General features: G+C 46.0%; 2 protein-coding genes and 1 long non-coding RNA gene across 7 annotated transcripts in view; 1 reads left to right on the top strand and 2 right to left on the bottom strand.

Moving 5' to 3' along the window:
• ADAM12 (ADAM metallopeptidase domain 12) overlaps positions 1 to 18,780 on the top strand; it is a 335,028-nt gene extending 316,248 nt beyond the window's left edge. Inside the window, exons 22-24 of one of the 3 annotated variants that reach the window (XM_059398803.1) lie at positions 12,473 to 12,603; positions 16,009 to 16,121; positions 17,642 to 18,780. In XM_059398803.1, coding sequence (XP_059254786.1) covers positions 12,473 to 12,603; positions 16,009 to 16,121; positions 17,642 to 17,646 — 249 coding nt within the window. In that variant the 3' untranslated portion in view covers positions 17,647 to 18,780. Of the gene's footprint in view, positions 1 to 12,472; positions 12,604 to 14,637; positions 15,941 to 16,008 lie in introns of those variants that run through there. The other 2 variants (XM_059398802.1, XM_059398804.1) reach the window with 2 other exon arrangements.
• On the bottom strand, positions 12,616 to 18,836 carry LOC132016871 (uncharacterized). The gene is made up of 3 exons (XR_009404033.1): positions 18,774 to 18,836; positions 15,934 to 16,085; positions 12,616 to 14,272 (listed from the first exon to the last, which is right to left on the bottom strand). It is a non-coding gene; the product is annotated as an uncharacterized LOC132016871 (long non-coding RNA).
• Positions 18,837 to 20,943: 2,107 nt separating this feature from the next.
• The window catches only part of FANK1 (fibronectin type III and ankyrin repeat domains 1), a 103,346-nt gene continuing 99,203 nt past the window's right edge, over positions 20,944 to 25,086 (bottom strand). For 2 of the 3 annotated variants that reach the window (XM_059398790.1, XM_059398793.1), the window contains exons 8-13: positions 23,946 to 24,089; positions 23,326 to 23,403; positions 23,102 to 23,146; positions 21,916 to 23,007; positions 21,487 to 21,555; positions 20,946 to 21,344 (exon numbers count right to left, since the gene is read on the bottom strand). In XM_059398790.1, the coding sequence (XP_059254773.1) occupies positions 22,954 to 23,007; positions 23,102 to 23,146; positions 23,326 to 23,403; positions 23,946 to 24,089 (321 nt within the window). In that variant the 3' untranslated portion in view covers positions 20,946 to 21,344; positions 21,487 to 21,555; positions 21,916 to 22,953. Of the gene's footprint in view, positions 21,345 to 21,486; positions 21,556 to 21,915; positions 23,008 to 23,101; positions 23,147 to 23,325; positions 23,404 to 23,945; positions 24,090 to 25,086 lie in introns of all 3 variants that reach the window. The other variant, XM_059398792.1, reaches the window with a different exon arrangement.

Genomic DNA, 25,086 nt, shown 5'->3' with positions numbered 1-25,086 from the left:
GCAGCAGCCGGGTACACAGACGCCACACAGGGAAAATGACAAGAGTTTGGGCATAGACCGAGCGACCTCCTGTCACGTAAGAGAAGGCCTCGAGCCACCTAAGCCTGAACAGTGAGGTGCGACCCACCAAAGCCTGCAAGATAGGAAGACCACTCGTATTCTCAACTGCCAGGCATCAGTGTGTGTAATTTTGCTCCTGGAAGAGAAGAGAGCAAGATGGGGACAAACTTTTGGGGGTTTTCATTAGATTTCAAGGATGTCAACGACACAAGGTACAACTGTAGGCAGTCACACACCTCTGTGACCCCCTGTGTCCTCCTCCTGAATGCCTTTATGCAGTTTATTCTGATTAATTGGCTTAATGAAGTCATTTAAAGTTTAAATAAAAATGTGTTCAATGTCACATCTAAGAAATAGATATTTCTGTCAAAAAAAAAAAAAAAAGATTTCTGCTCACAGAAAATTATGTCTAGAGAGGGCTGTACTAAGTAGCAGCAGATTGCAATGCAATTTTCGGCTGTCAGACTGAAATGTGCCAGGATTCTAAAGGGAATCTAAGAGGCACCTTCAGTCCGTAGCCGGGCCATTCTTCTAAAGAGCAAAACCTTCATGCAAGGGTCCCTCTTTTATCTGTATTTTATTTTAAGATTTGCCCCCATGAAATGGCATTTGAACTATACATGCTGCTGTGTGAGGATATTTGGCCCAGGGTCGTTTTTGTTGATTTCTTTAAGCCCTTAGTTTCCTGGAAAATGCTAGCAAGTGCTTTTCCTCTGAGCAATCTTATCAGTGAATTATAATACTGAACTGGCTGAGATTGTTTTTCTAGTCAGATTAGCTTCTTCAGGAAAATAAGAACCAAAAAAGGACAATTGGATCTCCTGAGAATGATTTTTTGCTGAATCAGAGTCTTTTCCTGAAAGAGCTGGTCGGCCCCTGAGAATGCTTGCCAGCCCTATTTCTGGCACAGCTTCTCTGCACTGCAGAAATGTCCTCAAAACGGGGGCGACAGGATTCATTGCTATTTTTATTCTCAAAACCGAATGGCATAGAAGTGTATTTCTGTGGGCATGTATGTGTCTGGGTGTGCGGTTTTACTAATTGTCTTGGTATAAAGAGCTTTCTATTTCTATTTTAAATCGGTGTAACACGGCAAACATTTACTGAACACCGATGACGTGGCCGGCATTCCTGAGCCAAGCGTCTTTATGGGCATTTCCGACCCTCTCCCGGAGCCTGGGAGCTGACATGCCCCTTGGCCCCATTTTGCAGAGGATGGAACCGGGTCCAGTGAGGCCGAACAGCTTGGTAGAAAGGCTCCCAGTGGTGGGAAAACCACGTTCGCTGCCTGCAGTCTGGGACAGGTGGGTAGCTGGAGAGGAGGGAGGCAGACACTGTTCTGGCTGAAGACTGTTCAGATTAGCCTAGTTCAGACCGCCGACCATCTCCGCCGTGTGGAACTCATTTTTGCCCCCATTTTGCTGCAGAGATACAAGGTGCTGAGGGGGAAGGGGGGGCGGACCTCCTGGCGTCCTGTAGAGGCGTGCGTCTGTAACATGAGAGTCCTGTATTTCTCTGTCCTTTGGCTTGCGATGCGAGCGAGCTCGGGTCCTTCTGGTCCTGACTCGTCTCTCCTGGAGCTGGTCCTTGCTCAGAATCAGAGCGGTCCTGGGGCCGCGTTTTCAAATACCAAGAAGTCGGTATTTGAACGTGCATGTTCCGCAGAGGTGGAGATGGTCGGTTCCGTGTTTCTGACAGGCGCTTCTCCTCATCGGCGCCTTGTCTGTGTCTGTGGAACATACTACCAGCCATGTTCTGTCAAACGAGACCAGCTCCTCCAGTGCCGTCTCTGTGGACTAAGAGGGCTGCAGAACAACAGCTTTCTTCAGTGGCCTGGGGTGGGGGTGTGGGTTACAATGTCTGTTTCAAGGCGCTCCAAATCCCCACCCCCCCCCAGCCTCACAGAAGGGGTGCTGAGCAGTTCCACCCCCGCACCCCCAGCTGTTCCTGGTAAACAACAGCTCCTCATTCCTAAACGCTTTAGGATATAGATGTGAGCAAAATTAATTAATCTGGACTCTGAGGCGGAGCCCTGACTTTCCAAGTCCTTTTCAACAAAATGAACTCGGCGTTGGAATGAATAAGGACTTGTACCCTTCTGGCCTGTGTGGGTGTCTGGTATTTAAACCAGCGCTCATGGGGCCTGGAAATCTGATGATTTAGATCCTTTCTCATCAGAAATGCTGATATGTAATGAGAAAAGGAAATCCATTTGTCAAGATGTTCTCCCAAGGAAGTGAGATGAAATACAACGAAGCTGATCTTTCTAAAAACCTTCGTTAAGCCAGGCAACCCAAAAGCTAATAGCTGAGCACAAGTGCTGGAAATTGTGCCCCCCTGCACCCCACCATGCCTGCTCGCTGCTTTCCAAATTTCCCCCTTTTGCCCAGATGCTGTCCGAGGCAGCCTCCTGTCTGACCTTCTCCGCCGTCCTCCCGTGAGCCTCCGTGCTCACCTGCTGCCTCAGGGGCGACCTTGTCATCTATTCTGCCCAATATCAGGAGGCACAGACTGGGTCATGCATCCCCAGGCACACCCAAGTCCAGTCCCTTGAACATAATAGATGCGAGAAAAACACGCCAAGTGAATGTGAATTTTAAGTAGTAAAAAATAAGTCTCATCCCATTATCGGTTACTCCCCTGTGGCCGTCACGTTCCGTGAGTCACGAATTCATAAAAATTTGAGTCCCTTCGTCCTGTAAATCTGAAATGTAGCTACCAAGGTCTTGGACTCCTGCTGACCTCTCTTTGCCACCTGCCCAGTACTTCTAGGAATCTTAACTGAAATTTCTCTGGTTTCATATCCTATACCAGTTATTCATGTGACAAACCCGTGTGTTGTCTTTAAAAACATCTATTTCCTGTATCTCTCTGGAGAGAAGGAACCGCAGAGGAAAGCCATTCAGTGGTCACAGTTTTCTAAGGGATGTTTGCTTTCCACTCATTTAGAAAGTTATGAGAAACACGCAAGCCGTACTTGAGAAAAATGCTGATTTTACCCTTTATGTTTTTTAACAGGTCATAGATGCCCATGATTACCGATTCCAACAGAACAGAGGTTGCTTAGATTCTAACAACTGGTCTCCCTCCCACTCTGCCCCAGGCTTCCTTTGCCAGAAGTGAGCAGGATTACTAGGCTTTTGTAACTGCAACTGGGAATACTGGTGAAAGCCACTGTCTCTTTCTCTGCAGAGAGAAATTATTGAAAACTTGGAAATTTTTGAATGTTCAAAATTGGAGAAAAGAGTATCATGAAACACTGTCTGCCTCACACCCACCTTTAGCACCTGCCAGCTTGCCGGCCTCTTGTTTCCTCTGAGCCTCTTGTTTGGAACTCACGTGGCAGCCCACCCCGCCATCTCTAGCACGCTGGCTGTCCCCGAGCGGTGATATGGGGGTCCACCTCGTTCTTTCGGCTACTTTGTGTTTTGCTGTGGCGCCATCCCATAAATTACTTAACCTGTCCTTTACTGAGGGCCACGTGGGTTGTTTCCAATCATTTGCTGCATCAAACAGGCATGTCCTTGCTCAAGGACTTCAGGGCCTTGCAGAGGACATCTGTGGGGTAACAGCCCCGGGGAACACAATGATTGTCCAAAGGCCGTATGATCTGATGAGACGGAACAGCCTGGAAAGGAGTCCTGCTGATTTCTACTCCCCAACTCCCCAACAACACGGTATTCAGAGAGTTTACTTTTCTTTGCCCATATGATAGCTAAAAAAATAAGTGGTGTCTACATTTCTCTTCCCATAAATGAGGCAGAACCTCTTTTCAAAGATACAAGATCCATTTGTGGGGGTTCTTTTTCCTTTTTTGTAAACTCTCTTCCTCTCCTCTGCCACCTCATTGTCTTTAGAGAGGCCTGCCTACCCGAAGAACACAAAGGTTTCTGCCTCATTTTGTGATCTTTTTTTTCCTACCCTGGAATATTTGGTCCATCTGCCATTGTTGTTGGTGTGTAAAACAAAGTAAGAACCCAACTCCCTGTTTCTAGAGGGCCAACCGAGTACCTCAACCCTCTTTCTTGAGTCTGTGTGCTGTTTTGTCCCTTCACAGCCTGTGTTTTATTAGCGTTTTCTGGCCGCTTGGCAGCTCCCAAGGGAGCTGGCTGGGGCCGTATAAGCAACGCAGTCTCCCGGTCTCTATCCCTCGGCCACAGCCCCACTACCTTAGTCCCCCAGCACATCCCGGATGGCGAGGTGGTCATTTCATGAAAATATCTAATATCATGAGCCTGTGGTATAATGAGTCTCTGCTAAATGACAGCTCCTCGTTTTTCTAATGTCTGCTTTTCCCCCTTCCTCATCTCCCTCCATCTCTAGATTTTTTTCTCTAACTTTAGACCCTTACTTCATTTCTGTCCATGCTTCATTGTTTATTTTGTGCATACGTTACCAGATCAGTGCAGGGGTCTAGGAATTTCCCTCCAAACACTGCATTGTCTGTGCTCACTGGCTCTGACTGGTACTGTTCTATTCGTATTTTAAAATAACCTACACTTTCGCTTTTGTTTTTTCCTTTGGCCCAAAGGTTGAAATTAATTTCCTTTTGGTTGTCATGAGCTGTTAAGGCGTTTGAAATACAGAAGAGTGAAAATAATGTAGGACTCACCCACATTTACACTACACAGGTACAGCCCATTGTTATCTCGTGCATATGCCTATTTAAATCTCAGATAGGTGACATGCACAGTTTCCTTTTTTAAAAAAAGAAAAGAATCATGAGAGACTATGGACTCTGAAAAACAATCTGAGGGATTTGAAGTGGTGGGGGGGGTGAGAGGTTGGGGGAACCTGGTGGTGGGTATTAGAGAGGGCACGGATTACATGGAGCACTGGGTGTGGTGAAAAAATAATGAATACTGTTATGCTGAAAATAAATAAATTTAATTTTTAAAAAATCAAAAAAAAGAAAAAAGAAAGAAAAGGCAGTCCAGACAATGTCACTGCGACAGCCTCAGATACAATCACTTTTGTAGGTTGATGGGGATTTTTCTATAGAACCTTTTCAATATGTTTACATAGATACATATATCCAACGAATATATCATATACCGTGTTTTTCAATTTACGTAAATGGTATCAGACTACAATTGGCTTCACACAGTTTGCACTTACTTGTTTTCCTTTTTTTTGAAGGACAGCTGACACAGAATGTTACATTAGTCTCTGGTGCACAACACAGGCTCTGACAACTCCGTACGTGAGGCCATGCTCAGAAGCTTCGCTCCCATCTCTCCTCATACACTGCCATTACGATAGCATTGACGGTGTTCCCTATGCTGTGCCTTTTGTCCTCAGGCTTTAGTCCTTCCATAACAGGAAGCCTGCGCCCGCCATTCCCCTTCACCCCTTTTTGCTCATTCTCCTACTTCTCCTCCCACTGGCAATCACCGATTTTATTCTCTGTATTTATGGGTTGGTTTCTGCTTTTGTTTATTTGTTCATTCATTTGGTTTTTGGGATTACACGTTTAGACTCCACAGGTGAAATCACAGGGTGTTTGTTTTTCCCTGTCTTATTTCACTTTATATAATACTCTCTAGGATCTCATTCTTTTTTATGGCTGAGTAATATTCCATTGTATATCCACACCACACCTTCTTTATCCGTCTATCCATCGATGGACACTGAGCTGCTTCCACGTCTTGGCTTTATAAATAATGCTGCAGTCAACATAGGGGTGCATATATCTTTGCATATTAGTGGCTTTATTTTCTTTGGGTCAGTACCCAGTAGGAGAATTACTGAATCCTATGATATTTCTATTTTAATGTCGTGAGGAACATCTATACTCTTTTCCACAGTAGCTTCACCAACTTCTATTCACACCAAAAGTGCAAGAGGTTCCAATTCTCCACATCCTAGCCAACATTTGTTACTGCTTATCTTTTGGATACCAGTCACTCCGACAGGTGAGGTGGTATCCCAGTGTGGTTTTGACTCGCATTTCCCTGGTGATCAGTGATGTGGAGCATCTTTTCATGTGTCTGTTGAGCATCTACAGGTCTTCTTTGGGGAAATGTCTATTTGGTTCCTCTGCCCATATTTAAATTGGATTTTTTGGGTGTTGAGATGTGCAAGTTCTTTGTATATTTGGATATTAACTCCTTATTGGAACTGTCATTTGCAAATATCTTCTCCCATTCAATAGGTTGCCTTTTCATTTTGTTCATTCCTTTGCTGTGCAAAGACTTTTCATTTGGGGCTGGTCCCAATAGTTGACTTGTTCCCTTTGCCTAAGAAGACATATCTAGAAAAATGTTGCTAAAGCCAATGTCAAAAGGATTACTGCCTATCGTCTCTTCTAGGAGTTTTATGATCTCAGGTCTCACATTTAAGTCTATAACCCATTTTGAGCTTATTTTTGTGTGTAGTGTAAGACAGTAGTCCAGTTTTCCCAGCACCATTTACTAAAGATACTCACTTCCCCATTGTATATTCTTGCCTCCTTGGTCATAGATTCACCAGATAAGCATGTGTCTATTTCTGGGCTCTCTGTTCTATTCCACTGGTCAATGTGTCCATTTTTGTACCAGTAAAATGCCGTTTTGATTATTATAGCTTGGTAGTATATCTTAAAATCTAGGCTCGTGATACCTCCAGCTTTGTACATCTTTCTCAAGTTTGCTTTGGCTAATGGGGCCTTCTGTGGCTCCATACAGATTTTAGTATTATCTCTTTTCATTTGTGAAAAATGCTGTTGGTATTTTGATAGGAATTACATTGAATATATATATTCCTTTGGGCAGTATGGACATCTTAATAACATTAATTCTTCCAATCCATGAGCATGGAGTATCTTCCCATTTGTTTGTGTTGTCTTCAATTTCTTTCATCCATGTTTTAGTATCACCTCCTTGGTTAGACATATTCTTAAGTATTTTATTCTTTTGGGGGCAATTATGTTTTATTTACCTTTTATTTCTAGAAATTTTCCTTATTGCAATATGCTGACTTGGATTTTATATCCTTAAATACAGAAAATGTGTTCAAATAATTCCACAATATGAAATCTTTAGGTATATTACTCCTGAGGTCTCTTTCACAATTCCTTGCTTCTTTGTGTGCTTGGTAATTTTTTTTACTGAGCTGATAATTTTCTGGAAAATTATCTAGAAAACCTTCTGGAAGTTGAGATCTAGGATGAAGGTTTGACCCTTCAGAGAAGATGTATTTGGCCTCTGCCTGGTGCCTGGAAGCAGTACCAGTCTGAGACCCCTTTCAATGACTTGATCTGATTGATCTACCAATGTGATGTGATCTCAGCTTCAGGTCCTTGAGGGCAGTTTATGGTTAGAGCTTTATTTTCCTCCATTGGTCTGCCTAGCACCAAGGGAACTCCCCTTACAGTCTCCTAGTATTTCTAGAACATTCTTACAAGAGTTATAGTTCTTTGTAGAGCCTGGATTTATTGGGGAGAGGTTAGGAAGGGAGAGAATAGTGTCTTATTAAACTTGGGCTGGTGCTGACCTTGGACTCCTGTATCCCTCACCATACAAGGGTATCAAAACCAAAACTTAGGTTTCCGTAATTTGCCAAATGACTTCTCAGCTTCAGTAGATACCCAGCTCTGCAGGCTGCTGCTTGCAGTGAGATGTGGACCTGATATATCTTGCTATCTTGCAGTTCTTTGTTGTTTCAAAAAAAATAGTGTGTGTGTGTGTGTGTGTGTGTGTGTGTGTGTGCCTCCAATAATTTTAGTGGTTTTAGAGAGAAAATAGGTCAAAATAACCAGCCTGCCATATAACCAGAAATGGGAGATTCATCCTCCAGCTGGTTAGGTCTGTACTGTCTCTATTACCATGCTTTGTAACGTTCTGTTCTGTAGCCATGAACACCAGAGTTTGGACTGATGCAGGTCTATACTGAAAGGATTCAACGCTCATGGATGATCTTTCTGCCACACATTCATTCCTTGTCTGGCTAGCTGATGACATTCTATGGTACCTCCTTCCATGAGAGCCCTGCAGAGGTACACTCCCTGACTCTTGCATGTTCAAAGACACTTGGCTGTTACTTTTGCTTCTCAGCCACAGTGTGTATATAAAATTAAGGGGTCACACGTTGTTTTCCCTGAACTCTTATACATGGGCTTCCTCCATCTGCCCTGAACAAATCAGAAGCTGGCACTTTTTTTCTGTCCTTCTAAGTGAAATGATTTGGTCTCTTTGCTGTCCGGTAACTTCTGTAGCTTGTATCTTACAATTGAGGAGTCAAATTCATTCTCCTGGGGAAATAGGAGTAATCCATGGATCTGACCCTCTCACTGTTAGGAAAGTTTTTACAAGATAATTGTGGGTATTTCTTCCATCTTCACTCAGATCCCTTAAGTGACACCACTTGTACATATGTTGTGTTGTCTTTGCTGTGGTCTTTGTTGTACTGTGGAAATTTTCATCTCCCTCAGCTGGGACCCTCACAGCCCTGTGTTTGGTGCTATTTTATTCCTTCGTTTTCATGGTTTTATTTGAGTTTTGCTGCCTCTCTTTTTCATTTCTACAGACAGACATTTTTGCAGGATGGGTTCTTCATTTGCCTTCCTTTTCCTAGGGTATCCAATTCCTCCTTAGAGTTGGGCAGTTCTTCCTGGAAATCCAATCACAAGACAGCTGAGGGAAAGGCCAGGCCAGTGCTGAGGGCTCTGAGGGAAGAGTGGTCTGGCCTTCCCTGCTCCCAGCATGGATTGTGCGGGCCCTGGCCCTGCTCCAGGCCTACACAGATGACTGGGCCTGTCTATACTGTTGCTTATGTAGCCCAAACATATCACGGCATCTGCTTTCTCCTTATACCCACTTCAAGCAAGGTTTTTCCCCTCTCCAATGTCAGATTGGCAATGGCAGACATCTGCTGCATCCCAGGACCTTTCTTCATGCTGGCCTGTTGGATAATTCACCTCCTTTTTGGGGTTGTAAGTTTTCCTTAAAGATGGAGTATTGTTCCTTTATATGCATTTTCTACACTGTTTTCAGGTAGTCTCGGAAAGAAGGGTCAAGGTCACCTTACAGACCAGTGTAAGTGTGTTCTTTTAAGAGAGCCAATTTGTTGAGACTTTTGCTTTTTTGAAGGAAGAATAAAAAGAAATTGCATTTCCCTGAGAACTGGTTGTCCTTGGCATATATTCCTCACAGAGCCAGAGAGAGGCTGAGTATGGATGGGAGGCTGACGGCGTCCCCTGACCCTGTATGAGCTCATCAGTGATGTCTGCAGCATCACTGGCATTTTCCTGTGATAAAATCTCCTCTTCCTGTGGAGAGGTCTCGGATAAGCAGGATGCATTGGCCGTGGCTTACACAGAGGTAGATAACAGTTGGTGGGGGCCAAGGTAGAGGACTCTGTTTAGATTTAAAACTGTATTCCCAACCCTCTCAAAATTTTGAAATATGTAGCTGCCACTAAAACACGAGCAGAACATGGACAAATGGGGACAGTTCTACCTGATGGCATATCTTGATTTTCCTCCAATATCTGGAAGTTGTAAAGGGAGGAAAAATGGGAGTCTGAATTCCTGATTTTAATGGGTCTACAGGAATATGTATTGAGTATGAACAATCTGGCCGGGAGTCCTTTCTCGACTCCATTTTGATGACACTTTGTGGCCAGGCTGGACTTTTCTTGGAAACCGAGGTTTGCAAAGGCAGCGGGAAAAGTGGTGCCTGACAGGGCATGTGGGAACCCTACCTCTTCCTGCAAGGTCCTGCCCTGTGCAGCTAGGGCTTCCTCGCACCTGTTTGTAGGCTCCCCGTCACCATGCCTGACATCTGAGAAGGGAGGATGCTTCCTCTTTCACTAACTCCGCTGCTCTGCTGGGCCTGTTCGGACCTGGCAGGAAGCAGACATCTCACCTAGGCAGCATTGGTGAGTGTGACCGATTCACAGTGGATCGGGGTCTTGCAGATCCCAGGGTTTGACGTCAGAACTTTCGATCAACATTTCCACTGTTTGGGCTTTGGTCACTATGGTGACCGTACAATTTATCCTTTAAACTAGAACATAGCTGAGAGAGGTGGTGATTAATAATTAAACAGTGCCATGAACATAAATTGCAAATGTCCCCAACAAACTAGAATGAATGGCCAAGCTAACTATCTCCTGAGTTTCTGTGATAAATCCTAATGTATTATGATACATTATAACAGGGGTCTCACTTTTTCTCCAGCACTGCAATAAAAACCTGACATTATCTTTATTACCAAGACCAGATACTTATTCATTCTTAGGAGCAAAACCAGTATCATTGAAGAATGAATCACTTAAACCTCAAAGCTTTTCAGTTTTATAGGTGCGTGCATTCATTTTTACATCACAGGCTAATCTCTTGCTCATAGTTTTCCGCCAACTTCTAGGACATGGAGTTTGATTTATTCCCATAGTTTATTACCCAAAGTTTGTTAGGATTGCGGTACCTTCAGATGGTAAATTTGCTCCTAATAGCTGTGAGACAGCTTACCCATAACTCATTGGACACTGCGTACTGGGACCTGCGTGGAGAGCTTTCCAGTTAATGGTTCTGTCCTCACATCAACCTCCTGAGGAAGGTCCTGTTAGCAACCCCTCTCTATAACTTAGAGTCTAAGTAATCCCCATGTTTGCAGAGCCTGGCTGACTCTCTAAACAGCCCATGCTCGGTGTGCAGCCTCCTCGTAGGCATGTTAGACTGTCTTTCTGCCGACTTAAGGCATTTGCTCTATTTGGTTTCCTTTAATAAGAACTGGTATAGAAATGGCTCTTTGAAGTCTATCCCTTGGTCAGTGGCCCATTGCTCGCTGTTTCAACTTGGCATACTTTCCATACAGCTGTGGTTTCCAGACTTGCTTCCTCCGCTCACAAAGATATGCTCAATGGTGATTATACACATTTGCATTCTTTCAACTGAGCCCCATTTGCAGAGGAAATGTAATTTTAGTGGGGTAAGTACTGTGAGAAATTCAAGTCAAGTGTTTCAAAATCCTCTTAAGTGGTCTTGGAAGTATGGAATAGTGAGCCTATGCCAGGGAAGTAGGTCATCTGCTTATGAGGACATCCTGTGTCCCTTGAGGTTCTAACACTGTTTCCTACAGACTTGCTGTGCATTTGCGAGTGCTTCTAGGCTCCAAAGACCAGAGAAGAAGGTATCTTGGCACCCATGTTCTCCGTGGGCCAAGAGGAGAACACGGTCAACACTTAACTGACCTCAACCCCGGGTCCCCACCCCATACCCCTTCTTCTCAGGGTAGCCAGGGGAAGGGGCCCCTGAAAACAAGTGACTTGTGTTTTACTATATTGTTTGTTGCTTTTCTCATATTTCCATTAAGCATTTAAAAATTTGTGGCATGAGGGAATGCCAATGGTATTAATAATTATCTATGTTCTGGGGGCTTCCTAAGCTTTTTTTTTTTTTTTTTTAAGATTTTATTTGAGAGAGAGAGAGCAGGGAGAGAGGCAGAGGGAGAGGGAGAAGCAGACTCCCCACAGAGCAGGGAGCCTGATGTGGGGCTCAATCCCAGGACCCCAGAATTGTGACCTGAGCCAAAGGCAGATGCTTCGCCGACTGACAGCCCCCTCCCCAAGGGGCCTGTCCCCCACCCCCACACATCATTTTATGTAGTCTGTGTAACAATGCTTTCAGATAGGTGCTTTTGTCCCCCATTTTACAGAGGAAGAAATTGAGACATATTAAGTGACATATTAAGTGACCAGCACAGTCCCAAAGCGTGGTCTTCAGAGTGTCACTCCCAAGTCCATGCTCTGCTCAACATGACCTTTCCATTAGCTTCCCTAGAGAGTGACGCCTGTCCCTCAAAACACGTTCTTAGGTTTTCCTCCCCGTTGTCATGTTCTGTGTGAGTTTGTGATTCTTTGAATTAAGTATTTTGGTAGAAGAATTTCAGTGCATTTCACTCAGCAATCTGGATTGTGATGGGGTAGAGGGACCCCACGGTGGTGCGGGGAAGATCATCACTTGTGTTAGCACATTCATTCGTGGCTGAATGAATTGTTACACGATTCTGGAAAATTAAGATTTTTACCAACCTCTCAGTTTTAGGTCTTTACAAATTGAAAGGAAGCTTGCAGGCACAGGAAAGCTCACCTCCTCCAGGTAGCATTGGCCCCAAACGCCAGTGTGCACTGTCGCCCAAGGCCTGGGACCAGGGTGGCCTCTGGAGTCCCTCCTTTGTAACTAGGCGAGGCTATTGAAACATCTTTTAGATATTAGAAGAAATGTTGGTGAGAAGATTAACAAAGGTAACAACTTGTATGGTGAGAGGACACGTTCAGCAAGTTTACTCCAGACGTGAAACCTGTGTAGCCCAGCCCCTGACCCCAGTCTCCGCTTCCGGCCATGTTGCAGGGGACTTGGTGACCCCTGAGGTGAGGGCCTGGTTACAGCTCACAGAGACAGGTGATCGCACCATCTTGTGGTTTGTTGCAGGGAACTCGAAAGCCAAACCCTCCTCAGAAGCCTCTGCCTGCAGATCCTTTGAACAGGACCAGCCGGCTCGCCAGTGCCTCAGCCAGGGCCCCAGGACAGCAGGAGGCTGGGCTCCGCCTGGTGCCCCTCAGGTCGGTGTAACAGCCTCTCCCTTTCTCCCCAGAACCATGTGCGGCAGCCACACTGACCCGTGCTTTCCCAGCCCCATCAGGACAGGGGCCGATAGTCTAAGGCCGGGCTTCCTGTCCCCCAATACCCGGGCACAGTGTAAGAGGGTTGCCCAAGCTGACAGGAACATTAGCATGAGGCACTCACAAGCCTGTAATCCCCAGGATCACCCAGTGGCTCTTGGTAAGCGCCCCAGTGTCCTTAAGAGAAACCAAGTTCAAGTAGCACTAGATCATGAGCTTGGGAAACCTGTGGCTCTTGAGGTGAGCCAGGCCCTGTCCCCCTACATGGTGAAGACAAACAGCTCCCAAGTGGTGTGATCCCGTGAAGGCGGATCGTACCCCCAAAACCACTGGAAACCTTCATAAACTCGGCCCCATCCCTGGGGTCCCCAGAAAGGAGGTGATTTTGGGGGGGGGGTGGTCACAGCTGAGCGAGAGAGGCGAGGTGAGGGGTCAGCTCCTGCACACCTGGGGCGACGGGGAGCTTCTCCATCCAGCTAACAAAAGAATCCACTTTCACGACTGTCGCCCAGCCACGGTCATCGCTTACCCTGTCCCAGAGGACAAGGGACCCAGGGAGGTTCAGCACCGGGCCTGGCCCACACTGGTTTTCGAAAGCTATCCCGTTTCCAGGAATTGTGCCAGCGAGGTGTCAAACTGAGCCACTATTATATAAACTCCTAATGCGTTTATATGAAAGTTACATGAAAAACGTAAAAGACTCAAAACTCCTTTTTTTTTTAACCTTTTTTTTTTAACCTTTTACTATTACCTATGTTCTGGAGGTTACAAGCAGTTATTTCTGGTATAGTGCAAATGCCAGGGAAGGGGGCCAGTGGGCAGCCCCTCCCTGCTCACACAGCCAGAGGATTTATACCCTAGAAACAGACAGAGGCTTCATGTTGGCCGCCCGTCCCTCCCCGCCATGGGTAGGGTTACACCTGCAGCCAAAACACCCTTCTGACACGCATACCCCCTTGGCAGGAAGCTTGCTGTAGGAGCTCCAAGGAACCAAAGGTAGGGTGTTGGCCAGGCCCTGGGCTCAATAATTCAGCATCTCCAATGCGGAAAACACGTTCGTGATGTCATTACAGCTTTTGGGAAAAATGTTCAGCCTGTGAGAGCACAAGCAGCCTCATAAATCCCAGAGATAATGCCGGTCAAGGGGGCAGAGCTGTGGTTTCAGTCCCGACTGTGGAAATACAGAAAGATTGCAGAGCATGCTAATGATTTCTCTGTGGTTCGTATGCCAGTCTTAAAGTTACTTTTCTAGTTCAAAAGAAAAAGCACCACTTTATGCGGACGCGATTAGGGGAAAGCTCTCTTTTTAAATGCCACCAAGCCGTGGCCTGTCGTCCCCTATGCCGGCCACTGGCACCGGCACAAGCTGGTGTTGGTCTTGCCCTTGAAGAAGAAGAACTCGTTTCCGAGGGCTCCCACATGCCCAGCTCTGCTCCCCAGACGTGCACGCGCTCACCAGGTCATGGCAGGCGCACTTTGGAGAAATGACACACCATCAGTGTAGACCGCACGCAGGATGGGGACCACTCCGGGTCCCAGATGCCTAGTAGCTCAGGGGCTGTTCCCATGGAGACATCTGTACTGATACGTATGGCCACGATGGAGAGTTCTGTGAAATGCATCACAAAAATTGGTCTCACTTAGGTTTTGCTTTTTCTCATGTGGCTCCTAGAGAAGATTCCATGACCTCCATGGCTCCCAGTTTTTCTAGGGAGGGGCTTGGTTCTGGAGTCACCTTGCGAGGAGGAGGTGGCACTCCGGTGAGGGCTCCTCCAGGGGCCTGCAGACATAAGCCGGCAGCAGCCTCCCCCGGAGCCCCGCAAGCCTGCCACCCGCCAGGGCCATCCCAAGCCCTCAGCATGGGGAGTGGGGTCTGGTTCCCAAGGCTCCGCAGAGGGCAGAAGAGCCCCTGGACCTGCAAGCTGCTTTCAGGGGGCTCCACCTACAATCTCATTTTCTTTTCTCTTGCCACAGACCCGCTCCCAAGCACCCCCACCAAGTGCCCAGGCCCCCCCACACCACCTACATGAAGTGAGAAGCAAGTTGACACCTTTTTTTGACAGCGAAGACAGAAGTTTGCACTATCGTTCGACTCCAGTTGGAGTTCGTTTTTTTGTACCAACTTATAGAATTTTTTTAAAAATGTTTAAAACACCCGTTTTCTCCAAACTCGAGCTACTGCCGTCGGTGCTGTGCTGTGCTATGGTGCTCTGTACACTTGCTCAGGAACTTGTAAATTATTAATTTATGCCCGATGCTGGCTCCAGTGCAGTGCGCTGTGGGAGGCATTTTTTTTTTTTTAACCATCACTGAGTTTTCCACGGAAAGAAGCCTTGTGCGCTTTCAGTAGTTCAGTGAACTTGAAATCTCATGCTACATGGGATTCTGGACAGGAGGTTGTCTTTTTGATCGAGGCTTTATTGGCAGAATGGTTCTCCAACAATCTCTCCATGGCTGTGGTCATGGCACAGACCCAGCTCAGGAGCCCCCAGGCAGAACCTTGAGTGATTCTCTGGAACCCCTGATGATCTCAGCCCAGGGCCAGGGGCTTCACGTCCAGGCTGGGGCTGGGCTTTCAGGGAGCCCCTGGGCCTCAGCCCACCAGCAGCCACACCTTGAAGGTCCAGGATAGAAGGGGAGGCCCTGGCTTCTGGCCAGGAGGGTCTGGAGAGAACCTGAGCCAGGGCACAGACTGGAACACAAGGCCAGGCAGAAACTTGACCTTGAGCTCGCAGGCCTTGAGCACATTTGGAGAGCAAAGACCATTGCTTTATAGAAACACTGCCCTTCCCACGGTGCTGTGGCCTCAGCACCTTGCTTAGATGGGGCAGGGGGGTATTTGTGCAAGTGGGCTACACCCAGGCACTGCAAGCCTCCACCCCCCCGCCCCGGTACTGCTTGGAGCTAAGCAAATTACCACCTTATCTTTTCAACTGTAATACAATGATTCTGTGTTCGGACAGATAGATGAGGCTTTCCATGGGACCATAACTATTTTCAGATGTGAACCAGTAACCAGATCTAGTGAATCAACGTTGTAGATAAAAATCTCTTCTTGCAAAATTCAGCTTATTAAAAATTAGGCAGACTCCCTATGCCCACAGAAACTACAACCAAACAGAAGGCCGTGTGGCCGGCTGTGTCTACCATCCATTTAAGTGACTTGTCAGTTATTTCGGGGACATTCTGTGTTCCCAGCCTGGCTGCGGGACTCTCTCAAAGATGTTTTCAGCATGTCTGAATTCTTTTTTTTTAACGCTCGCAACCTACCTGTTGAGCATCACAGGATGTGATAAGGAAATCGATTCTTAATCCTAAATATTCATGAAATGTGGTCTTGGGCAGCGGCTCCTTCAACCTTTCGCTCTTCAAATGTCTGACTGGGGAGACGTTTTCACAACGAGATCCTGAAGTTGCCTGTACTAATGGCACGAAAATTACAAAAATCCTCAGACAAGGTAAAAATGCCATTACACCTCTGTGTTGTAGTCGGGTCATATGTGACTCCTTTTCACACTCGAAAGCAGTTGGCCACAGTTCTGTAATTCAGTCTGAGTGCTTTATGATAAAGACTTCGGGGGGGGGGGGCATTTCAGCAGTTTGCCTGGGCCTTGAAGCACAGAGACCAGGAATAGACCAAGAATCAGCTTGCCTTCCAGAAAACAAGACGGCATTTAACTCACCCCTTGTTCCCCACTGTATCTCGGCAACATAGTACTCATGGATCACGGATAGACTAAACAAATCCGTGCCACAAACACACAAAAGGGAGCCCAGATCTGATACATTCCAACCCCTATAGAGTATGTCTGTGTATCATACAATTATTATTTTCTTAAAAAGGCAAAGCCATGTTAGAAAGTATTACTGCTGATGAACATCTACAGAATTACTGTAATTGATAGTACATTGGTAACTGTATCAAGGCCAAAACACATGCTGTTGAAAAGTTTACAGAAATTTCATGGTGCGTTATGTGGGTACTGTCTTTACAGATGCCCAGATTCTTAGATCTGCCATTCTGCCCCTCCTCCTATTATCAGGAAGAGGATGTGAATTTTGTCTTTTTTGTCTGTCCTTAGCTAGAATTCCTATGTTTCCATTTCAGACAACCGGGAATAGATTGGTATTTAAAAAAAGGTTAACGCTGTGATCTTCTGATCACAGTGGTCATTTAGGGGCAGCAGCTGATGAGACAGCCCTCTCTCTGCAGCCCAAATTGCGTTTATAGAGCCATACAAGTTATTATTGAGTACGAACATGTTTAAACCTAACATCCCTTGACAAATATAGATATTAAAGGAACAATACTTCCAAGATACAGAATCTATCAACTGAAGCATTTTAGCATACGTTCCATTTTAATATAATTAAAAGAACCACAGGGATTTTTTTTGAGGGGGGAGGGGGGAAGCAGTGGGGAGGTGTACCTCTCCCTTTTTATATGCCTTATAGATGATCAAAACAAAAAAAATCAATGCTTTTATTTCCATGGCAGTCTATTTTTAATATTTTAAATGTTTCATAGGCATGAATGAGGGTTGATTAGAGTTTATAAGGCCATCACTGAGAAATTTAACGTGCCTAGACCCAAAGCAGGCTCTGAGGGTTGTCACTTTCCTTCCCCTGTCTTGTTATCATTGTAGCTTACATGACCCCACTTACCGGGAAGTATAGGGCTAATCTTCCAGGCATTCTCTTTAAAAGTTTATCTCCTGAATTTTTTGGTAACAGTTTGTTTCCCTGACACATGGAATCAGATGTGTAGCAACCAAGAGAAACAATGCATAACATTTTCCATTGTCCGAATATGCATACAGAGGTTACACTTCCCAGTGTGAATTTTCCAGCTTACACATGTGGGATGACATCACAGAAACCACAAAAGCAACAAATTAAACTACATGAGCAGAAATACTCCTGACTGGTCTCAGAGGGGACATTTTTATGCCTTCTTAACTTTATTATGAATTCTCAGGCTGAAACCACAGGCCATTGTTCTCTGGCAAATCAGTACAATGCCATCACTGCGTGCCCTCAAAGAAGAACAGCAAAAACTCTGACCCGTGTCAAGCTGTGATCTCCCCGGTGCTGCAGAGAGCCTGGCGCTGGGCGGGCTGGAATGCCCCAGCGCCTTCCTCCCGTCTCAGCTGATGTTTACTAAGCATTCTGAGCCAATGCGACCCTAATAACTCAAAGGGCAAGATGCCTGGGCAGCTGGACTGGATCTTTCTCACGCAAGCTGACCCCTGGGCGGGCTTTCCTCGTGAGGCTGATTCCATTGAAAACTTCTGCAAGGGAGGGCTCCCTTCAGTGTTCTGGAAGCAGCAGGCCCAGGGCAGACACACTCTGGAGCCCTCTCCTCCCTGCTGTCAGTAGGACCCCGGGTAGCCACAAGTGACCCAGATAAACAGGGTACCAGCCCTCTCCAGGAGTCTCCCGGTGCCGTGCTGACCCCTAGGTCTGACTCCATACACTATGGCTGACTGGTGGGCGACACTGCAGCTGCCATCTTGTCCCTCCCCACCACCCCAGAGGCTGCCCCAGGCTGCTACAGTCACCCGTCCCCCCACCACGACTCAGGAACAGGCCCGTATACACCTCGGGACACAGCAGAGGCTAATACATCTATTTGCCTCTTATCACCGAGAGCCCGGCCGCTTTTCCACAGCAAACCCAGTGCCGATGTCCCTCATGTGACAAGTCTCTGCCTTCAGGGCTACTGTAGGTCAACCCAAGTGGGTGTGGCTGTGGCGGTGTGTCGCTACCCTCCCCCCAGCCCAGCTGCTGGATGCCCAAAGCCCACTCTTCTCCAGAGGGGCGGCTTGGAGGAAGCCCACCAGCGGTGCCCCAGCTTCGAATCCAGCATCGTCCCTCGCACAGGCACATCCCCCACCCTAGAAGATCAGTTTACCCGCGATGGCACAATTTACCCGCGATGGCACAGTTCCTTTGACTCACTCTACAGTTCCTGTTCACATCTAGTCCCTTAAAACCTTTTTGGAAACTCCGATAGTGATACCAGTGACACACTAAGAAAGATCAGTGAGCCCCAGGCTAAGATCCGTTTCTGTGCCGTGAGGATGCTTCTAGAAGCCATTTGTATTTACCTGCACGCGGATGGAAACCCCCCCTCTGCTCCTGGGACAGCAGTGGCTGCTGACAAGTCCGGCCCTGAGAGCCTGTTTCATAGGAGAAAAACTAGGAGACAAAACACTGCATATGAAATTGTTACAACATTCAATAACGGGTAGTGATAGCCCAGAGATTTACCACACAGTGAAAGGGATTCTCAGTGGGATTCTGCTCTTCCAGGTTGAATATTCTGGAACCCATCCTGATTTTCTGTATCATCTGCAAAAGACATGTCTTACACTCCCCCCGGGAGTCTCCTTCCAGAAAATAATATATTCAGTCCTCAATTTAAGTGCAGTTTAAATCCAGACAAAATGATAAATAGCTTGTGATCTTTTTAAGTTTCACAAAGAAGTAGAATGACATGTATATCCGTGGTCTATAAGCAAACACTGATAGAAAAACAAAAAGTATCAAATTGGAAAGACGGAAAATCCTCTAAGAGTCCAAGGCAGGACGAGGAAGCTAATGGGTCTATTTTGCCTTCTATCAGGTCGAATTGGGAGGTTGTGGGGAAGACCCATGGTTTGAGCGTGTGCGGCAACTGTTAAGTAAAATATCTTGAACACTTGGCTGCAAGCCACTTAGCACAGTACACTTATAGCTACGAAACCGGTTCCTTACGTTCATCGTGCTTTGTCCATTTATAAAGCTTCCATTTGCTAAGTTGTTTTTTTTTTTACACATTCCTTTTACGTTACAGTCTGTTGCTTTTGTACACATTTCTCATATTGGGGTTCTACGGGTAACCACCTGTTTCCGTAGAGAAAGCCATTGTTAAGAATATTATATCCAATAAATGGTATCCAGATAAACATAAAGATGTGTCTTGTTCATTACTGACAATGTCACAAAAATGGGGAAAGGGAAACCCCTTCTCTGTATTTTCCCCCATTTACAGAGGCAAAAGATGATCTGGAACAGTCCGTAAGAAACTAAAAAGAGTGGTCAGGGGGCAGGTGCTACCAGTCAGACGACAGTACAAGAAAGAAGACGCCTTTTCAGATATGCAAGAGTGGGGGTCAAGGGTTGGGGAGGGAGACTGGAGACGTCTTGAATAATGTAAATGTATAACTTATCCAAATCAGTCTTTTTTGAAAACTCACCTTATTTACAAAAAAGAGAAATTCAAAAAAGCAAGCATGTAGGGGTAGAAACATGGATATCAGTTTTCTCCAGAATGAAAATCTGAGTGTAGTGGATATTCACAGATTTTTTTAAAAGCAGAACCCAACTTCATAAGGAACTACAGAAAATACAAAGAAAAATAGATATATAGAATGGTAACAAAAGGTCTTTGTTCTTAACACCTTATACCCATGTCAAAACAAGTAGGCAAAAAATAGTACCTAGAAGACCCCAGTTAAGAGCATACTATATGCCAGCTAAAAAAACATAATAAAGAAAATTAACATAATCAAAATGGATCCAATGGAGATACTTCAAACATATAGAATGCGCCTTCATTCAAAGTGCCTCTAAAAAGTTCTGTATACACAGAACTATCTATAAAACTACATGTAAAGCCATGAAGTAAAACTCCAGTTCCAAACGGTACAACAGACCATGGGTTGCATCTTTGGGAAAATTAAAACACGAGTCAAATCACTGATCTCACTAAGGAAAGAGGAGGGAACGCACACACAAAAAGCATCTGAACATAGAGACTCCAGTGCGGCCCCGTAACCCAGGGAGATGTCTCAGGACTCTAAGAATGGTTCAGTACTTTAAAATCTACTCATTCAAGTCACCACATCGACAGGTTTTCAGGAAGTATGTCATATTAGGATTACCAGAGACACTGAAAAGACATTTGAGAAGATTCAGCACCCATTCCTGAGTTTTTAAATAAGCTGGAAACCACAGGACTCAAGAGATGCGAATGTCATTTGTGGAAAATTAAACTCACAAACCTATCACAAGACCTCATCAGCACTCACGGTTGGCTACCTTGACTACAACTGCAAACCACTCTTAAATTCCAGCGGCTTGTGGGGCACCTGGGTGGCTCAGTGGGTTGAAAAATCTGCCTTCAGTTCAGGTCATGATCTCAGGGTCCTGGGATCGAGGCCCGCATCGGGCTCTCTGCTCAGCAGGGAGCCTGCTTCCCCTCCTCTCTCTGCCTTTCTGCCTACTTGTGATCTCTGTCAAATAAATAAATAAAAATCCTTTTAAAAAAAAAAATTTCAGTGGCTTACCCCACAAGAGGATTGTTTCTCCTGAGTCACCCATCTGCGGGTGACCTCTGGCATTTCCGCGGGGCCCTAGGCTGAGGGAGCGCCTCCACTGAGTCACGGCTGGTCTTGTGACAGAAGGAAGAGACACGTGGGGATTCTTAAAGCTTCTGCTCAGAGGGGCAGGAGCCATTTCCATTACCATTTCGTTGACCAAAGTCACCCACTGTATGGCCAAGGCTCCCATCAGGAGGACGGGACGACACCGCCTGGATTTTGTGGACGAGCAGGGACATGCACTCCTGCCACAGATGGGGCTCGCGGATGGGATCCACAACAGACCGAGACATGAAATGAAGGTCCACATCGATCCTGGGGGCGGGGGAGGACTATGGGAAGTAATGACTATGCTCTGATTTTGAGAGAGATTTTAAAAATTTAATCTAGCAAATTTAGAGGAATAAGCTTAAGAATGAATGTTTGGATCAACCGGGAAATCAAAGAAGAAACTTACAAACAATTCATGGAAACCGAGAGTGAAGACACTTCAGTCCAAAACCTACGGGATACAGCAAAGGCGGTCCTAAGGGGGAAATACAGCCGTCCAAGCCTCTCTCAAAAAAATTGAAAAAATCCAGAATACACCAGCTGTCTTTACACTTTAAAGAACTGGAAAATCAACAACAAAGTAAGCCAACCCCACACGCAAGAAGGGAAATAATCAAGATTAGAGCAGAAATAAAGGAATCTGTATTTGTACAAAAGGTAAAACCCATATGAAATGTGTAAAGAGAGGACGATCTATGACCCACAGATCCAATTCCAGACCTGGACATTCTAGAAACTGTATGGAATAAAGCTAAGAATTGCCAATATCAATAAAATCTCCTGCACTTTGTGCCCATCCCCCCCCCCCCCCCCAGAGCTTTGGAGCTTTAATTACCTTTTAATCGGGCTTTTCTGGCAGAGAAAATTCCACTCTGGTGCGGACCTTTGTGGCCAGTCTTCTCCTGGGGCCGAGTTAACCCACTTGTCTCTGGAGACACAAGAGGCATATGGTCTGCTGGCTCACTTGGCTCACGGTCACGTGTGTCTGCGAGTTCAAGCTCCCGCACACGTGTGTCTAAGCTCCCAACTGGCAGCCCTCGCTGCGGTTAAGGCCTGCTTGCCTTCCAGCTGCGTGCCCAGTGTCAAAACCCCTTCTGCTCTGCAGCCTAACTTAATATACTTCTCTTTGGCACAGTCGTCAGCATGCCAGCAGGCCAGGTCTTCCTTTGTCATACAGATATGCAAACACATGCTCAGTTAGGTCTGTTCTAGAAAGACTGACCCTCCACCAGACTCCTCTAACAGAGCAGAATCAGAGTCTTGAAATACTTTTGTTTGTTTTGTTTTGTTTTTTTACTTTGATGTGAGGCCAACAGCTGAGGAGAAACCTTTTCACGGGGCCTCCTGGGCTTCCAGGAACGTCCCTCCAGAAGGGACCACCGGCCTGACCACCGGCCTGACCACCGGCCTGACCACACGGCCTGGAAGGCCTGAAGTCGAGAGCTGAGGTTGTAATTGAAAACACATGAGGGGAAGAATTCCCACAAGGTCCTGGACCGGCTTGGAGGACAGCTCAGGGGGCAGGAGCGGGAAGCGGGGGACCCGTGTCTGTGCAGCTCTAATACATAAATATTTGGCTTCGTGTCTAACTGCAAAAGGCACGAGGGCAAGAAAACATCCCCACGCGGCAGACGCCCAATGACGACACCACAGGCACACGTGCTTAGGTTAAAAAAAAAAAAAAAAAAAAAAGATGTATTTCAAAGTGGGAACAGTTGTACGTTACAAAAGTCACTGAATCTTCAATTAAATAAATAAGCAAATGTATGGCCCCCAAAGATGCGGAATTTAGTCTCTAGCTCAATGGCTGCGTTTTGACTGTGTTTCGCTTGGGCTTTCGAAATCAGTAGCGCCGCCCAGGTCAGCAGACGGACTACTTCTTGGCCATTTGGGTTCTTTTCCTTTCTTCTAATAAGGAGACCACGTTCTGGATAAACAAAAACAGGTGAACGTCATCCCCGGTTCGAGGTTCTTTAAAGTACCACAAAGTTAGCCTCGAGAATCAGAAAGAACATCCCAACCTGTCTGTCAAAAACTCTGGCCATTTCTAGGACACCTTTGCCGAACTGAAAGGGAAAACAAAAATTATATATATATATATATAAAAATATACAATTACATACAATTAATACAATTATATACAATTATATGCAATACAATATTCTCTCTCTATATATATACATATATATTTTTTTTTTTCTTTCTTCTGCGGGGAAAGGCTTTAGATAAAGATTGAGTTCCTTACCTCATTTTTCACACTTGCATCTGCCCCTTTGCTGAGAAGTAACTGAACTAACTCCTCATGATTATTTAACACGGCCACCTAAAAAACCAATGACAGTGGGGTGTGAGTGAGTCTGCGCTTCCCACAGAGGAGGAGGCTGGCGGCCTGGGTGGACCCCAAGCATGGCAGGCCCGGGGAAACCAGCCAGAGGCTTTCCCAAGAAGGCAGAGCCAGCTAAGGCCGCCGTGACTTCACATGACAGATGCGTGCTCTCACTCTGCTGCTACGTTGAGTGCAAGGAAGCTGGAGCCCAGTCTGCCTTCCCCCGCACTGCAAGGACAGGAGAAATGCTAGCCCAGACCAGCACAAGAAAGCAGCATGTTCTTTGTTGGAACAGATCAGTTTAGGCTGCTACAATGGCCCAGGAGACTGGGGCCAGTAATCCTTAAAGAAATAGATGTAAAAAGAACAAAAATATTGCAGTGACATTATCATGCCTTTATTAACAGGCCAGTGGGGAATATACAGAGAGCAAAAACCCAGGGCTCGTACAGAGCTGAATTCACAAGAATCGCCTAATTCTAGAAGCAGCTCTGACCTTAATCCCACAAAGCCAGGCTATGTTCTGGAGAGAGGCGTACCATGAGCGGGGTCTTTCCGTCTTTATCTCTCATGTTCACATCCGCTCCAGCTTCAATCAGCACAGATGCAACGCTCTGGTTTCCCGAGACTGCAGAAACTCTCATGAGGGGGGTCCATCCTGAGCCCGTGTCCACAGCATCTACCTTTATGCCAGAGAAGAGCTGCTCTCAGTCCAGGGTCTTTTTCCTTAAAAATACCCATCAGAAACTTATAAAGGAACGTTTCCTTGCCCAAATGCCCCTGAGCTGGATAGCCCATAAGGGGTGAGACTTGGGAAGGCTCAAGGGAACAGAGCTAACTCACGTTCATGTGCGGTGAGAAGCTGTGTTAGAACTTTATAGGGGCTGAGAGGCCCAGGACATCCGCCGGCAACTTCATCACCTACATTTTGTTCAAGGGGTTGAAAGATGGGAGCTCCTGGCGGCTCAGTGGGTTAAGCAGCTCAGGTCATGATCTCGGGGTCCTGCGATTAAGCCCCGCCTCCAGCTCCCTGCTCAGCCCCCCTCCCCACCACTGTTGTGGGTGCGCTGTCTCTCAAATAAATAAAGTCTTTTTTTTTTTTAAGATTTTATTTATTTATTTGACAGAGAGAAATCACAAGTAGACGGAAAGGCAGGCAGAGAGAGAGAGAGAGGGAAGCAGGCTGAGCAGAGAGCCCGATGCGGGACTCGATCCCAGGACCCTGAGATCATGACTTGAGCCGAAGGCAGCGGCTTAACCCACTGAGCCACCCAGGTGCCCCAATAAAGTCTTTTTTTAAAGATCTTATTTTCTCGACTATCTTTCATCACCTTTTTTTTTTTTTTTTAATTTATTTTGTTTCCTTATTAGTGTCTCTGTAAGCAGCTTTAACTCCTTTCTGGAACGAGACAGTAACATATACACACACCCTTACACTTATCAACATGGATTAACTTTAAGCAGGAGAACTACAGGTGGAATCAACACTAAGCATCCAGATTTACGACATAAATTCCAATCTGAGAGTTGGCCAACCTAGTACCTTCTCCAAACTCAATCGGACTAGTAATAAGATGGCCACTTCCCAGTAATCCAGGGACTGGGAGCTCTCGAGGTCACGTAAAAGCCATATTCTAGAACAAGACTATGTGAGCGTTGCCTCCGCCCATTCCAGGGAAG

Source organism: Mustela nigripes, chromosome 4 (assembly GCF_022355385.1).
Source record: "Mustela nigripes isolate SB6536 chromosome 4, MUSNIG.SB6536, whole genome shotgun sequence".
NCBI classification, from domain to species: domain Eukaryota; kingdom Metazoa; phylum Chordata; class Mammalia; order Carnivora; family Mustelidae; genus Mustela; species Mustela nigripes.
This window is presented reverse-complemented; position numbering and strand designations above follow the sequence as displayed.